This window comes from Alexandromys fortis, unplaced genomic scaffold (genome assembly GCF_014885135.2).
Source record: "Alexandromys fortis isolate MF-2015 unplaced genomic scaffold, M_Fortis_MF-2015_v1.1 scaffold_171, whole genome shotgun sequence".
Taxonomy (NCBI): domain Eukaryota; kingdom Metazoa; phylum Chordata; class Mammalia; order Rodentia; family Cricetidae; genus Alexandromys; species Alexandromys fortis.
In genome coordinates, this window is record NW_026068066.1 from 2364986 (window position 1) to 2382388 (window position 17403).

General features: G+C 45.7%; 1 protein-coding gene across 1 annotated transcript; it reads left to right on the forward strand.

Moving 5' to 3' along the window:
• Nucleotides 1–4852: 4852 nt before the first annotated feature.
• Mtnr1b (melatonin receptor 1B) lies at nt 4853–16045 on the forward strand. The gene is made up of 2 exons (XM_050120614.1): nt 4853–5075; nt 14273–16045. Exons 1-2 carry the CDS (start codon nt 4853–4855, stop codon nt 15142–15144), a joined length of 1095 nt encoding a protein of 364 aa, XP_049976571.1. The 3' UTR covers nt 15145–16045.
• Nucleotides 16046–17403: the final 1358 nt, after the last annotated feature.

Below are 17403 nucleotides of genomic sequence, written 5' to 3' on the forward strand. Positions count from 1 at the left end.
GTAATAGAGTGAATACTTATGAGCTATTATTTATGGATAATTTACATTGGTATACTTTTGTATATTGATACGAGTTCAAATTGTATTTGCTATTTTTTTACATTATTTATACACTTAAGCAAAGTTATTCTGTTAGATTGTATATATGCATGTTTCTGCCTCTGTTTAGGATATTTTCATATTGCGTTATATATTACTCCTACCTCTGACCAAGATACTTATAGATTGTTTACATTTTGAGATCATTATCCTCATTTGTTGCACATTTGTTTACAGATTATTTAATATTCTGGTATGAAGTTTTAATCTTTAAGTTATACAGGTATTAATTATTATAGGTTAATAGTTGTTCATTTTTTTGTACTTACAGTCAGATCAATTAGGTTCATTAGATATCTAGAGATTGCATCTATCTAGATAGGTAATCTTCAACCACTTCAAGGATCTGTAGAACATGGCATTTAAATAACTTAGGGTTCTGTTGACATGAGACATGACTGCTCCTGACAGCACCAATCTATTCCTGAGAGAATATTGAGCACCCAAGACACTCCACTCAATGTTTGTTTTCTTCTTGGCACCATTGGATTTTGGGCAAGGAACTGCCCATACCTCATCCACTGACAAAGTACATGTTATCCAGAAAATGATAAGCAAGACACAAGGAAAAAGACTGTCAAACCTTGCCAAGTCAGCGTAAGATGGTTCTGAAAATTTTTCTGCCTCTGATAATGGTCTGTCAGTTATTCTAGGCCTTAGCCAAAGTTGGTTGCTTCAACAATGAAAAATGAGACTTTGGATGATTGCTCAGGTAGCTAACTTTCTCTTTCATATATTGCTCACTTTGGAAGCTGCTTGACTGTACTTCCTTCCTACTCAAGTAATATTATCTCTCTTCTCAGGCCTTTGATGGGGTCCAAGATTAGATAGTCATAGTTACTGTACTCTTATGATCTAACCAAGCCATTTCCTATACAAGACTTAGACTCCTTAGGATGTTTATTAAAACATTTAGCATACGTTTCTTGTTTAATATTGTTTATGCTAGTTGTAATTCTAACTATACTTGATATCTATTCCTAGTGTATATAGTTTTGTATTGGGTTTAGAACCCTCTTATTTAAAAAAAGGGGGGGAAGTGCTGTGAAAAGACATTCTGTTCCTTCAGCCAATAGCCTTTAAGATACCAACCCACTTGGGTGTGGTCTCTTATACTGTAAAAGCAGTTGTAAGCGTGTGCCCACTCTTTTGCTTCCAGCTCCTGCTTTCAGCTGCTAGACTCTGTTCCTGTTCACACAGAGGATTGTTATCTAGGACAGTGATCTGTAAGTTTTCCCCTTAAATAAATAACCCTTTTATTATTCATAATTCTGAACTGGTGTGGGATTATTTGGTGATTTCCATCATCATCCCACCACCTCCTCACCCTGTCCTGAGCTGGGCAGCTCTAGTTTGCTTACTGACACCCCAAGGGGCTGGTTTAAAGTCCTACCCAGGGACACTCATGCTCCTGACAAGCCTTCTGTGTCTCCTAGGGGGAGTTATCACTCTCTGAAATGCTTCTTTATATCTTTTATCTTTAAACACCCACCCTATCTTCAAGCCTGGGTTGGGGGTAACCTCAAACTCCCAAAGAACACAAAATTCAAGAGGATCCCAAACTCCCCTGCAGTTTAGGAGCCCTTCTGAATTTGCCCCTGGCTTCAGCCTTCATTCTACTCAGGGGAAATCTTCCTCCTCTCCCAGGATCCAGACATGCTCACCTCACCTAGGCAGGTGTGCATTTCTGTCATTCTGTCACACTTTCTCCTACTGATTTCTGGGAAGAGCTTGACTATATAAAGCTACATGGACAAAAACAACATTCCAGAGCTGAGGAGGTAGCCAGGCAGTAGAATGCTTGCCTACATTTACAAGATTTGATACCCTAGAATTGACAAATTGATTACTTGATTAACTACATCTCTACCATCTAGTTCTGATTTCTATGACCACAGATGAACTTTAGACTTGATGAGAACTGAACCAAATACTGTGTACTTTCTGGATGCATAGTATTTGATACATACTGCCTTCTTCTTATATATATATGCATAAGAAGGTCGCACGCGCGCGCGCGCGTGTGTGTGTGTGTGTGTGTGTTATATATTGGTTACAATCTGGCTTCATGTGGTGCTTTTGTGATTGATTCATGCTGTAGAGGTAACAGGCAATTTTTATCCCATTGTGTGAAGTTGATTCCCCAGCTCTTCTGCTAATAGAGGTGTGGTTTGAGTTTTGATTTGGGCTGAGGCACACAAATCTGCTGTGGAGAATGTGGGATAAGTAGTTTGGAGGAAACGGCCTTGACTTTTTATGTTGAGTTTAATTCTGAATTTCTGTGTAATCTTGAGCATCTGTCCTTTGGTGGGTGGGCACAGGAAGGCACAGGCACTTCTTTAAAGCCTTGCCCTCTTTGCCTTGTCCTTGGGCAATATGAGACTCCTTTGATTGCTCTCTTTGTAAACTCGGGTTGCCTGGTCACTTGGAGTTTGTGGTTCTAGTGAGTATAAAAACTGCATGGGGACAAAATAAGGGACAGAAACATGGTCAGTGTCATTCCTTCTATCTTGCACTCACATTTCTCTGACATTCTTGGCCAAACCTACAGTATAAAAACCTCCAGCTCTGTAGTAGAGTTTGAAGTCAAGGATTGTGATGCCTCAGAAGTTTCTTCATTGTACAGGATTATTTTGGCTATCCTGGTTTGTTTTTATCTATCTATCTATCTATCTATCTATCTATCTATCTATCTATCTATTTGCTTTTCCATATGAAGTTGAGTACCATTCTTTTGAGGTCTCTGAAGAATTTTGCTGGGATTTTGATGGGCATTGCATTGAATCTGTAGATTGCTTTTGGTAAGATTGCCATTTTTACTATGTTAATTCTACCTACCCAAGAGCATGGGAGATCTTTCCACTTTCTGGTGTCTTCTTCAATTTCTTTTTTCAAAGATTTAAAGTTCTTTCATACAAGTCTTCTACTTGTTTGGTTAGAGTTACTCCAAGAAATTTTATGCTATTTGTGGCTATTGTGAAGGTTGATGTTTCTCTGATTTCTTTCTTAGCCCATTTATCATCTGTGTACAGGAGTGCTACTGATTTTTTTTTAGTTAATCTTGTATCCTGCACAATTCTGAACATGTTTATGTTTGTAGAAGTTCCTTGGTAGAATTTTTGGGTTCGCTTATGTAAACTATTATATCACCAGCAAATAGTGAGAGTTTGGCTTCTTCTTTTCCGATTTGTATCCTCTTGATCTCCTTTTGGTGTCTTATTGCTCTAGCTAGGACCTCAAAAACTATACTAAATAGATATGGAGAAAGTGGACAACCTTGTCTTGTTCCTGATTTCAGTGGTATCACTGGGAATTTCTCTCCATTTAGTTTGATGTTGGCTGTTGGCTTACTGTATATTGCCTTTATTGAGACATTCCATCTTACACCTGTAAGAATGGCCAAGATCAAAAACACTGATAACTTATACTGGAGAGGATGTAGGGTAAAGGGAACACTTCTGCATTGCTGGTGGGAATGCAAGCTGGAACAGAACCTTTGGGTTTCATTGTGGCAATTTCTCAGAAAATTAAAAAACAACCTTCCTCAAGACCCAGCAATACCACTTTTGGATATATATCCAAAAGATGCTCAATCATGCCACAAGGACATTTGCTCAACTATGTTCATAGCAGCTTTGTTTGTCATAGCCAGAATCTGGAAACAACCTAAATGCCACTAAAGAATGGATAAAGAAAATGTGGTACATTTACACAATGGAGTACTACACAGCAGAAAAAAATAAATACATCTTGAATTTTTCAGGAAAATGGATGGAGCTAGAAAACATTATTTTGAGTGAGGTAACCCAGACCCAGAAAGATATATATTATATGTACTCACTCGTAAGTGTTTTTTAAACATAAAGCAAAGGAAACCAGCTCACAAGTCACAATCCCAGAGAACCTAGACAGCAATGAGGACCCTAAGAGAGACATATGTAGATCTAATCTACATGGGAAGTAGAAAAAGACAAGATCTCCTGAGTAAATTGGGAGCATGGGGACCTTGGGAGGGGTTGAAGGGGAGGAAAGGGGCAGGGAGGGGAGCAGAGAAAAATGTAGAGCTCAGAAAAAAAAGACCTCCAGCATAGACCATGTACCCATTTAAACACCACTCTTAAACCGATATCCACATAAGTATTTTTAAAAGTGTTGGGTTTCCAACACTAACCTCAGGGCTACCCACAACACACATGTGGCTAAGGGATAGTTTTCCTGTCACCTCTCAGAACTCAACATTTGTGGCTTCTTTGCTCTGGGGTTGATCCCCATTCCTCCTGAGTCATGTGCTCTTCAGAGCTGCACCATCTGGCAGATGGGATCTCAAACCTGAAGATCAGATCGTTCGAACCACCCACCAGCACCCTCTTCACTCTGCAAAGCTGGGTGTCCTGAAATGAACATAGCTTCTCCACGTTGGAAAGGAAGTAGGGAGTCTTGGTTTTTAGGGACTTGGTTTTTAGACCTTACCCACTAGGCAACTTGAGGTGGCCCAGACTGAGCTCTGGCGGCAGCTCTGAGATCAGCAGCGCTGTTCCAGAGTGTGCAGCTGAGGGAAATGTTCCTTTCTACAACACCTGAGCCATGGTCCTTGTCTGGATCCTTCATTTCTCTCCGCCCCTCTGCCCACGTTCAATTAATTGTCTCCTTTAGGTCACTCCCTACAGCCTCTTCCTAGCACTCGCTGGACTTGGAGGAGGAGCGACGGGAGTGCCCCTAGCTGTGCTCACCTGTGTGTCTAACCTACCCTGGGATGCCTGAGAGCAACTCTGCTGCCAATTGCTGCGAGGCTGGCAGGCTGGCGATGCGCCCTACTTGGTCCGGGTCAGCGGGCACAGGACCACCAGGGACTCCCCGGGCTACTTGGGTGGCTCCCACGCTATCTACAGTGATAATTGTCGCCACAGTCCTGGACGTCGTGGGAAACCTCCTTGTCATCTTCTCTGTGCTCAGGAACCGCAAGCTGCGGAATGCGGGTAAGTACCAGCTTCCTCAGGGCTGGGTTCCTTCTGTGCCCTGCCACTGCTTCGAAGCCCGAATCTTAGATCCTTTCCCATCCCACAAACACCCCGCCCGCCCCCTTTTCTCTCCTCAGTGCCCTGTGTCATTTCAACCTAGTCCCAAATTTTGGTTTTTTGAAGGACTTAGGGGGAAGTTTTTGTCCCCGGATGCGAAGCTATTCTGGAACTTGCCTCTACTCAGGGCACACTTGATACAGTAGTGCCAATGTGAACTGAGCCGAGCTTTTCATGTGCACTTGATAGTGGCAGGACGTGGGCACTGTAGGGAAGCAGCCTGCTATCCATGGCATTTCAACTGTTACTGTGAGATGGGGTCTCTTTTGGCCATGGATGCTCCCCACCTGTGAGAGAGACCCCTTTCCCTGCCTGCCAAACTGATTTCATAAGTAGGCAATTAGAAAGTCCTTGCTGGAGGGTGAGTGGACTCTGCGTGAGTGCGAGCAATGAATGGATGAGCATTCTGTTAGGCACCGTGTCAAAGACTCATCACTGGGAGATATAATTCCAAGTAAGAGTGTTAGTTTAGACTCTTGTGGGCATGGCTTGCATCAACACTGGCTTTTCTGCATGAAGACAGAGAAATCGGGTGACCCACTGTGAGAACCATAACAAAGATTTGGCTATAACAGGTAACAATTCTGAAATCATTTTTTCCCTTACCTATATATTCCCAGTTCCCCCTTTCCCTGCAGGACAATAAAACCAGAGGGAGGGGCATGTAACTCAGCTCCTGACAGGGTACAGATATGTGCTACCCAGTGACCTTAGAAGAACCCCAGAGATCCACTGGTTAATTCTGGAATTCTTTTTTTTTCTTCTTTTTTTATATTTGTTTTTCTTAAAAGAAAGCAAACTATCTTTTTTCATTATACATACTCATCCAAGTTCCCACTCCCTCCCCTCCTCCCATTCCTTCCATGTACCCTCCCACCCCACCCCATCCAATCCTCAGAGCAGGTGAGGCACATTGCTTTGTGGAAGGTTCAAGGCCCTCCCTACTCTATCTAGGTTGAGCAAGGTATCCATCCAAAGAGAATAGATTCCCAAAAAGCCAGTACATGCAGTTGGGATAAATCCTGGTGCCACTGCCCCTCAGTCTGCCCCAGCCATGCAGCTATCAACCACATTCAGAGGGACTAGTTTGGACCTATGCTTCTTCCTTTCCAGTCTGGCTGGAGTTGGTGAGCTCCATTAGCTCATGTAGACTGTTTCAGTGGGTGAACCCCCTCATGGTCTTGATTTCTTTGTTCATATTCTCATTCCTCCCTTGGAATTTCTCTAGAGCCAGGTTTCTGCTAACCCTGTAATGGCTCCCTCAATCAAAATATCTCTCTCCTTTCTCTCATCTCTGTCCTTTCTCTTTCTCAACTATCCCATTCCCTCAAGTTCTTCTCATCCCTCCCATTTTCTCCTCCTCTTTTGCTCTAATGTCATGTTTTTACCGCCAAGTAGTTCTCTAATGTGTAAATGTCCCTCATTTTCTTTACTCATTCTTCGATTGAGGGGCATCTATATTGTTTCCAGGTTCTGGCTATTACTAACAATACTGCTATGAACATAGCTGAACAAATACCTTTGTAGTATGATTGGGCATCTTTTGGGTAAATGCCCAAAAGTAGTATTGCTGGATCCTGAGGTAGGTTGATTCCCAGTTTTCCGAGAAACCACCATATTGATTTCCAAAGTGGTTGTACAAGTTTGCATTCCCACCAGCAATGGATGAGTGACCCCCTTACTCCATATCCTCTCCAGCATAAGCTATCATTGGTGTTTTTGATCTTAGCCATTCTGACAGGTGTAAGATGGTATCTCAGAGTTATTTTGATTTGCATTTCCCTGATGGCTAAGGATGTTGAACATCTCCTTAAGTAACTTTTGACCATTTGAGATTCTTCAGTTGAGAATTTTCTGTTTAGTTCTGTATCCCATTTTTAATTGAGTTATTTAGAATTTTGATGTCCAATTTCTTAAGTCTTTTATATATTTTGGAATCAGTCCTTTGTCTGATGTGGGGTTGGTGAAGATATTTTCCCATTTCAGGAGGCTGCATTTTTTGTCTTATTGACTGTGTCTTTTGCTTTCCAGAAGCTTCCCAGTTTCAGGAGGTCTCACTTGTTTATTGTTGCTCTTAGTGTCTGTGTTACTGGGGTTATATTTGGGAAGCGGTCTCCGGTGCCCAGCATTGAAGAATACTACCCACTTTCTCTTCTTTCAGGTTCAGTGTGGTCAGATTTATATTGAGGTCTTTAATCCATCTGGACTTGAATTTTGTCCATTGGAATAGATATGGATCTATTTTCATTCTTCTACATGTTGGCATCCCTCCTGGCATGCTGGGTGCCAGGGAAGCCTCTATGTGCGGAGTCTCCCTGTTCAGTCCTTAGGTTGTCTGTCACAAGAGACATGGTTGAGGAAGTAGCCATTGCTGCTTCTTGCATAAGGAAGATAAGAATCCCACTTCTTCATGCTACTTAGGACTGTCCCACTCTGTGCTCCCCATAGTGCTCAGCAGCCAGGAGTAGAGAGCAGGTGAATTGTTGGTGCTTCATTCTCTTCTCTACCTCCTGATGCCTGTGCTGCAGCCCAGCACAGAGAAACAAACTAACGTGCTATCCACACACATTTATTCCTGCCCATGGCAACTTCCACAGTCATTCAATATAACCAGTGCTTTCTTTTTCTGACTCTTCCTCATCCTCCTCCTCTTCTTCTCCTACTCCTTCTTCTTTTTTGAGGTGGTAGGAATGGACCAAAGAATCGTTTTCGTGCCACGATGCCCAGCCCTTCATTGGCTCTGTTGGTGACACTCGTTTACCTAATGTAATATTGGCTTAAACTAAATGACCATGGTAAAGCGATATTTCAAAATGATCTGAAAACCTGCAACACTTTGAAAATGAGCCCCGTCCACTCTTTATTTTTCATTTGTAAAGTGAAGAATTTACATTTACCTCAGGAACAACTTGTCTCGGACTTCGTACTCAAGTCTGTTCCCTAAATCTGTCACTACTGTGCCAGTTGGACAGAAGAAAGGAAAGGTTTGTCTGGGCTCACAGTGTGAGGGTACAGTCCACCCCGGTGGGGATGGAAGGGCAGCAGGAGCATGAGACAGGTGGTCTCACTATCTGCAAAGTCGGGAAACAGGAAGAGGGGAATGCCGCTTCTCAGCTCAGGTTATTTTGTTGTTTTTTTAGACAGGGTTTCTCTGTCTAACAGCCCTGGCTGTCCTGGATCTCACTTTGTGTAGACAAGGCTGGCTTCGAACTCAGAGATCTGCCTGCCTCTACATCCCGAGGACTGGGATTAAAGGTGTGTGCCCCCACCACCTGGCTCGGCTCAGATTCTTGTTTGTGCTCAGTCTAGGAATTAATCCATAGACTGGCTCTTCCCACATTTAAGGTGAGCCTTCCCACATGAATTAATGCTATCTGAAAACATCTAGGAGAGCAAGAGGGGAGAAGGGAGAGAGAAAAGACTCAAAAGTACATGCTATACAGTGAAAACATACATATGGTGACCCAATAAACATATACAAAATATACACCAATAATAATAAGGAAAGGGGGGTGAAGAAAAAACATTTTATTCTACAATCCCTCACCTGAGGGATATTTCTGTCTAAGTATTACTCCATCTCTGTTTTTGAAGACAAAGCTATTTGAGAGAACAGGCACCAGGCCATCATTTTATTCACCTGCAGAGAGCAAAATTCACCTAGCTAGTGTCTTGACTGACCCCCTCACTGCCAAGTTCAGTGTCCTGTTTCTGCTCTTCACTTGCGATGAATATCAGTTCTCACAGCCTTGCCTTTTACCCCGCTTCCTCTTCTCCCCTGATTTCCTGTCTTCTGGTTCTTCTCCCTCCTTCTCTGTTATAGGTTTACATAACCACCACCTACTTCTTCATCTGGGAGACAGAAATTGTCTGGTTAAACATACAGGGTTATTACAGAAAGTACTAAATGCACAGCGTTGAATCTGGTAGAACATCCATGTCCTTTGTTACTATTGCATTCACTGAAGCAACAAGAGGACACTCATCCAGTTCCCAGATGGTCTCTGCAGATGGTGTGGAAGAACGTTTGCTGACGCCACATCAGTGTCTTTTCAAACGCACACTTCTTACACTCGGAAATACTTCTCCCTTTAAGATTTTGAAACGTCATCCTTGGAATTTTCCTGTACACGTTTAATGTTTTTAACTAAGGCAAGAACAATTTTATCTCTGCCTTTCTATGAATCATCCTAACACCCTAAGGGTTTTTCATAAATAATAGGACTTCGGAAGAAAACAGTTTCTGCCCTCCAGGATTTGAGGATCAAATTAGATTACCATAAATGTATCCATTGCTTCAGTACTTGTAAGGAAACCACGTTTTTAACAAATTATCTGCTCAATCTTTGCAAAATCTCTTATACCCAAAATGTTACTAGAATGTCTCACATAATTCGTGTAGACATTAATATTGCTTATGGCCTTTATCATAAGGTCTGTTTGAGGTGCAATGTCATTCTTGGAGGAGAGCAATCTGGTTGAAGGGTTTGGGGGAGCTGATCAGCCTGACTAACCCCATCGTTGTCTGACTTGGGACTCTCTCCAGCTCGTTGCTCTGGCCTGGGCTTCCCCGAGCCACTGCTTCTGTGTTGACGCAGCATGACAGGTCTTTCTCTGAGCACCACACCATGTCTTTCCTGTGTATGGGAGAGTACAGATTGCTGCACAGTAAATAAAGGCTGGAGGCCGGCTCTGATCTGGAGGAGGTTAGTCCTCTGGGAGAGCAAGGGTCATCTGTGGCTTCCTCCCTATAGATGCTTTCATTTGGTTGGCTGTCTTCTCTGTGAGGGAACAGACACGCTTGGATTGCTCACCACCCTTCCCTATGCTCCTGGAACAGTCAGAACCACTCTGAAGAGATTCTCGGGGTGCCTGCTGAGTAAATGACTGGCTCAAGTAAATATTGAAGGGAAACTCAATGTCCAAAGTTGTTTTGAACACAAATAAACTCTTCAGAGTTCAGAAGGCAAACAAAGAGGGGTGGCCGGGGTAGCTTGGTCTTTCAGAGTTCTGTCTGATGAGGACTAGACGGTGTAGCACTGCCCACCTCCTCAGAAACAGCCTTCCCAGAGAGGAGACAGGATAGGAAAATCCTGTGTGGGAGATGTGCTCTACCTGTGAATAATGGAGGCGTTCTACTTCAGAGAGCACAGCCCTGCAGTGGCGGCCCCTTCCACTGCTACAGCTTGTCTGACAGAGACAGGCCTGATGAGTCACCGCAAGACTCTTGTATGAATGTTCATTACAAGCCATTACACACAATGCGGAACAGAGCTACACACTGGCTGATTGATTTCTCACCTGGCTGGGGGAGACATTGGTGCAGCAGGGATCTCCTCCCGAATCTCATCCAGAGAGACCCCAGCATCTCAGCACCTCACAGATGGCGGACAACATGATGTCGGTAGTCACCTAATTGGGATTCTGCCAAGACACTAGAAGCTGGGCGGATGGCTCTCCAGCAGGCTGGAGGACCTCAGCCTTTATGAACAGTCGGCTTAATAGGGGAGAGTAATTGAATCACTTTCCACGTGGAGCTGATGTGTTCCGCTCACTGTTTACAAGCTGCATGCAGCCTCTGGGGCATTATTAGGGGAGAAGCCGCAGTAACACAGCAGAGCCTGCCGTAGCTTTCCAGAGAAACAGCTGGCGGAGCTGGCACCGCTTCCAGCTTTGGACTCTTTATGTTGCGTTTGTAGATTCCAAGAGCCTGTGTTCTGTCCATCCAGAAACCGTCAGGACCGGCAGCGACCAACCCTCCTATGTTAGTGAAAGGAAATTTTCTGTAAAAAAACACCACCGTGAAGATGGGGAGGGGGTCTCCAGTAGGAGGAGCCATAGGTGAAGAAGTTACAGAGAAAGTTCAATAATTGTCCCAAACGCCTGTGACCAGCAATGGGCAGAACTAAGTGTTCCTCAAAATGCTCCAGCCCCCAACACCTTGTCCAAACACAAAAAGGAGCCTTGAGATCCAAACTGAGACAGTTCCTACCCTCACTGGGTTGAAGGCAGGAAACTTGGGAAGCAGTCCGTGTCTTGCATCAGCTGCTTTTTCTAGTTGCTGTGACGAGACACCTGACAAGGGTGACCTTACTCAGTAACTGTTTGGGCGTACAGCTCATCACGGCGGGGAAGGCCTGTGGCAGGACGGCCATCTTGGATCCCGCGCTGGCTCTAGATACTGGTGTAGCCCTGAGGTCCTGAGAATTCCCATAGCATGATGGGACTTACTTTCTCTCCATTCTGAGCTGGGCTGACCTGGAGCATTTGAGATGAAAATAAGCACTTCCGCAGGTCCTATCCAAGGTACTCTATACCACACGGCCTTCCGATAAGGTGAGCATGTGTGTTGGGACCAGGGCAGGCTGGAGCTAGCCCTTTCCCCACCTGTGTTTTAACACATGTAGGTGGAGTGTGCTTCATGTGTAGGTCTGACCCAGGAACTTCTCTCACTGTCTCGAAGCCTCCCATTTCCTAGACCTCAGCTCATCGTCTCCCTTCCCCGATGCTCCAGACCCTCAGGTGGACTGAGGAAGGCAGGAGTAGGCACAACTGTAGAATGAGGACAGATCTGAGGCACCTGCATTCTGGCCTCCTTGTAAGTGCCTCCTATGAACTGGTCCTGCCTTCCCACTGAGCTGTCTGTCTGACAAGAGGCATTTTGTCACATGGCCAGAAAACTGTAAAGGCTGTGTCCTGTGTGTGCGGTGCCACTGAGAAACACTTCCCATGGACAGCCTGTGGTCTTCTGAGAACACAGCAAACGCTCTAAAAATACAAGGATGGTGCGGGAAGGGAACTCCTCATGCCCTGAGCTTCACTTTGGAACCCTCCAGAGTCCTGGTGCTTTGCTAGGTGCCCTGATGTTATCAGTGAAACTGGATGAACGAAGGCTGCTCTTCAGGGGTGAACAGTGTCCTCCTGGAACTCAAGCTACCTTCCTGAGTGGCTGTGTGGCTTCTCGAGGCTCTGGCTGGCTGAGCTGACGACACTGCCAAGAGCTCCGTTCAGAGGAGAAAGCTGAGTCAGCCCTGCCTGATGCCTAACCACTCAGATGGGGCCTCGGCCAGGGTCCTCAAGGCCAGGGCTGGCAGGCGGCTGACGGTCCATGTCAGATTTGGTGGCTCTACTTCAGCCAAGGACTGTCCTGATGGCCAATGCACCTGTACCATGGAAGGCCATGCAAACACCCAAAATTGAGGGCCATGTTAGTGTCTCGGGGCAATATTGCTGCTGGGACAGTGGTGACATCCAGACCCAACTGCTGCCAAGGACTTTGTTGGGGTCCACGGTTGTAGGACCATAGCTGGGGTCTGTGCTGAAGTCAGGGTGCTGCATTGCCACCAAAGGTCTCATTGAAGCCCAGGGTTAGGGCCACAATCTGAGGCCTTGGTGTCCAATCCTTCTACCCAGAGCCAAGATGTCATCCGGGCTCAAACTGCTGCTGAGGGCCATGTTTGGATCCGTGGTGCAGCTACAGCTGGGGTCTGTGTAGATGTCTGTAACCTGTGTCACCTCAGGAGCCTAAGAAACCACGCGAGATAAAACCAGAGAGCCATGCTGAGTTGGCCCCACCCTTCGCTGGCCCTGGGAAAGCTGGCCTTGCCTCTCACTGGACTCTACAGCCAGAGAGCTGCCCTGTGCACACTAGAGAGATGGTTCTCACCCTCACCAAAGGCCATGTAGTGGCCTGATCCTGAGCACATGCATGTGGGGAGTTGACTCCACCCCCTCGCCCAAGGTGTGTATGGGGGAGAAGGGGTCCAGACTGACCAGCTTGGCTACCACCCAGGTCCAGAGCTAGGCCTTGGGTCGGCCAACCCTCGCACATACCCCATCTAGGACCTGCTGGATCTGGTAAAGGACTGGTCCTGTAAACAGTATCCACAAGATCACCATGACTCGGCAGCCACAGGGCATCCCAGAGGAGTTCCGGTAAGGATCCAGTGAGCCAGACCAGTGACTCACGAACACTTGACAGTAAAACTGAAGGGACAAAGAGCTACACTATACGGCACACTGACACCTCCAATGCCCTGGGATGAATGAAGACGGTTGGAGAAATAGGAAAAAGGGGGAAGCAAAGAGATTTTTCTGTTGTTGTGGGGTTTGTTTTGGTTTGGTTTTGGGTTTTTTTGTTGTTGTTTTGTTTTTGTTTGCTTACATTGATTTATTTCCTTTTTGGGGGAGTATGACGGGAATGAGTGGAGGATATGGGGGAACCAGCTTCCTCATGCAATCCCAGCCTTGGCACTGCCCATAATAGAGGGGGCCCTCACACATCACTCAGGAATCAAGGAAATGCCCCACAAACTTGCCTAGAGGCCAGTCTTAGTGAGGCATTTTCTCAGTTAAGATTTCCTCTGCCCAGACATGTCTAAGTATCTGTCCAGTTGACAAAACCCATCCAGGACACCATGCCTCTGTACCTGTCCTGGAAGCAGTTACTTGAGAGCGCCCACTCCACTGGACATTGGTCTCATTCTCACACCTACCACAAAGTCAGATAATTATCAATGCATTGCAGATTACCAAAGGGAGCCCATAAGAACTTGGGTAAACAAGCACAGATGCAATTTGAGTCCTCGGCAGTCTCTAAATGCCGTTTGCTTTCCACTCCCAGTACTGATGAAACCAGTTCAGAGAAGCATAAAGAGTTAGGTGCATAGCTGTACCGTGCGTGCGTGCGTGCGTGCGTGCGTGTGTGTGTGTGTGTGTGTGTGTGTGTGTGTGTGGTTTCTGTGTGGATGCACAAGAATTTATTGGTAAAGAAATCAGGGTTATTATCCTTGTATTCTCAGGTGCCATGCACCTTATATTTCAAACAGGATCTCTTAGCAATGTGGAGCTCGTGGTTAGGCTGGACTGGCTAGTCATCGAGCCCCGGAGATCTATCTGCCTTTCTTTCCCTGGATTATAAGAATTATCACTCTGCCTGTTTTTTTTTTTTTTAAGATGTGGGTTCTTGGATCCAAACTCAGGTCTCATGCTTGAGTTTCAAGCATTTTGTCCACCAAGCTATCTCCTCCCACCCAAAAAAATAATGAACAGAAATTGTGAGGCCTTTACTAACGACTAATCTGTGCTTCTTCCTTCAGGTAACTTGTTTGTGGTGAGTCTGGCCTTGGCTGACCTTATGATAGCCTTGTACCCTTTCCCACTGATCCTCGTGGCTATTGTTCGTGACAGTTGGGTCCTGGGAGAGGCCCACTGCAAAGCCAGTGCCTTCGTGATAGGCCTGAGCGTCATTGGCTCCGTCTTCAGTATCACAGCCATTGCCATTAACCGCTACTGGCGCATGTGTCACAGTGCAACCTACCACCGGGTCTGCAGCCACTGGCGTGCCCTCCTCTACGTCAGCCTCGTCTGGCTCCTCACTCTGCTGGCCTTGGTGCCCAGTTTCTCTGTGGGAAACCTAGACTATGACCCACGCATCTATTCCTGTACCTTTAACCAGACGGTCAGCAGCCGGTACACAGCAGCTGTGGTGGCCGTCCATTTCCTCCTTCCAATAGCTGTGGTATCCTTCTGCTACCTGCGAATCTGGGTTCTGGTGCTCCGGACCCGAAGGAAGGCCAAGGCTGAAAGTCAGCCACGTCAGAAGCCTGGTGACTTGCGCAGTTTCCTAACCATGTTCGCTGTGTTTGTGGTTTTTGCCATTTGCTGGGCTCCCCTCAACTGCATCGGCCTTGCAGTGGCCATCAACCCAGAGGTGATGGCTCCCCAGGTTCCAGAGGGGCTCTTTGTTGCCAGTTACTTCCTAGCTTACTTCAACAGCTGCCTTAATGCCATTGTCTATGGGCTCCTGAACCAGAACTTCCGCACGGAATACAAGAGGCTCCTCTCAGCACTCTGGAACATTGGGTGCTGTTTCCATATTGCTTCCAAATGCTGCCTTGCTAAGGAGCCACAGAGCCCAGCTCCATCTTCTTCCAGGGTTCCCATGCCTGTCCAGGAGGGCGGTCTCTAGCCTGCATCAATTGCATGGACCTAGCAGCAAAGCTTTGCAACGAGGGGAGTGAAAATACCGTCACAGTGCCATGCAACAACATGCTCACACCACGGCCCACAATGAGGAAGTCTGTCAGGGAGCAGACACGCCACCACAGATTGGACACTGGATTCCAAAGGGCTGGGGTAGAAGTCAAACTCTATGCACGAAATGTCGTTCTCCCTGCCACCTTGACCTGTTACTGATCTCTCCCCTTCCTTGAAGGGCTAGAGGATCTCTTGATTACCTAGGCCGAAAGAGAAAACTCTGTAGCATTAAAAGTAGGTGATTTTCAGGGACCCAGGAAAAAGGCAGGTGCAGAGGGCCCCCCATCAACTTTTCCTGCACATCACAAATGTAGCACAGCACATACTGAATCCATATCCACCACACATATATACACCAAATCATATCACACACAGAGACATCAGACACACATCATGCACGCTCACACGCCATGTGCATATGTACCAGATGCATGCATACCAAGCACAACCATATACCACACATATATACAACAAACATAGCACCACAAATGTACACACTGAATACATATACACCAGACACACACCATACTCACATACATACAAAACATACAACACATGCATACACAGCACACACAGGCACACCATGGTGTCTTCTTCAGATGTTAATTGGGTGTGCTTGGTGAGTGTGGTACAGCAGAACAGGGTGCCTGCCCTCTAAGAGGGCAGTCTGTGGACAGACTGGTATCAGTACAAGTTGGAGGTTGTTTCCTGTCTATAGTCACTGTAGCAAATGCTTGATATACTATTGGTGGGGGAGAATTATCTATATTCTGTCAATTATGTTTTAAATAAATGCTGATTGGTCAGTAGCCAGGTAGGACAACCAGACAGGAAGTAGAGGTGGGACAATGAGAAAAGGAGAATTCTGGGAAGGAGGAAGCTCATTCCTCCCGAGTCCTGCCCAGACCACCAAAGAAGTAGGATATGACCTGCCCCACTGAAAAAGGTACTAAGCTATGTGGTTAACATAGATAAGAATAATGGGCTAATATAAGCTACAAGAGCTAATAAGAAGCCTGAGCTAATGGACCAATCAGTTTATAATCTTATGGAGACCTCTGTGTGAATTTCTTTGGGACTTGCTGGTCACGGGAACTAGGCAGGACAGAAACCCCAATGAGCAGGCCCTCATGTTACATATTATTGTATCTAACTCTTTCAAAATCTTTGGAAATAGATACTATCATGTGTTTGCAGAATAAGAAACTGAAACTCAAAGAACTTAACTGATTGGGTGAGTCTAAAAAGGTCCTAAGTTCAAAGGTAGGTGTGGAGCCAGGCCTGTTAGCACCCTACTCTGCCCTTGCAGAATTGGGAACAAGTAGCAGATATGCATTGAGCTAGGTTAAGTACCTTATATGCATGTGGTCCACAGGGCTTTCCTGGAAGCAGAACGAGGGGACACTGGTGTGCTGCTGGCTCATACGATACCACATCTTTACCTTCCCTGGATTGGGAAAAATCCAGGCTGACTGAGCGCTTAGTCACCTAATTACCTGGGCATTTCTTAAAAATATGAATTCCTTGGAGCCTACCAATGCTTCAGTTATGGAAATCTGATCTAATATCAGAGATCCACTAGGGGAGTGATTAGGGATATGAGTGGCACCTTTAAACTGAGGGTGGATATTCCCATTTAGGGAACTCCACAATTCATACCTCAGTCTGAGAGAGCCCTCCAATGCCAGAGTCCTCACACTCAATGCACTACAGCTGGGTGGAAGTCAAAGTTGATCTCCTTAGGCAGATGTGACTTGTTTCCTGTGACCCCAACTTTGAAAAAGAAGGAGTCAGCATTTGCTTGTCAACAGGGTGACACTACCCCTCCAATCATCCCTATCTCCTAGGACTAAATGTGTGTGTGTGCGTACTCAGTAAATACAGGCAGAAGGATAACAATCTCCCTTCATTTTCTCAGCCTAACAATGTCGCTGGTCCTCCAGGTCCTTGCATGTAAGTCTAATAACCAGGACCTTTTCTTGTGTCCTTAGGCTTTCAGGATGAAGCAGTATCCTAGAGATCAATGGGAAGTGGGGAAAACCAGGGCATCTGGCAATGGGCATACTCCATGGAGTAGTCTCCCACCACTGGCCCTGAGTTTAACCAAGGACAGTCAGCTCCATTCAAAGGGTTTAGAGATGACTCACCTTCTGCTTGATGAATCCTATAATCTCTGCAAAGGTGCTTCCCA

Excerpts from the sequence above, each read along its gene's own strand:
- Mtnr1b (XM_050120614.1), top strand. The coding sequence starts at position 4,853 with ATGCCTGAGAGCAACTCTGCTGCCAATTGCTGCGAGGCTGGCAGGCTG. Across the intron at positions 5,076-14,272 it reads CCGCAAGCTGCGGAATGCGG|GTAACTTGTTTGTGGTGAGT; the intron begins GTAAGTACCAGC and ends TTCTTCCTTCAG.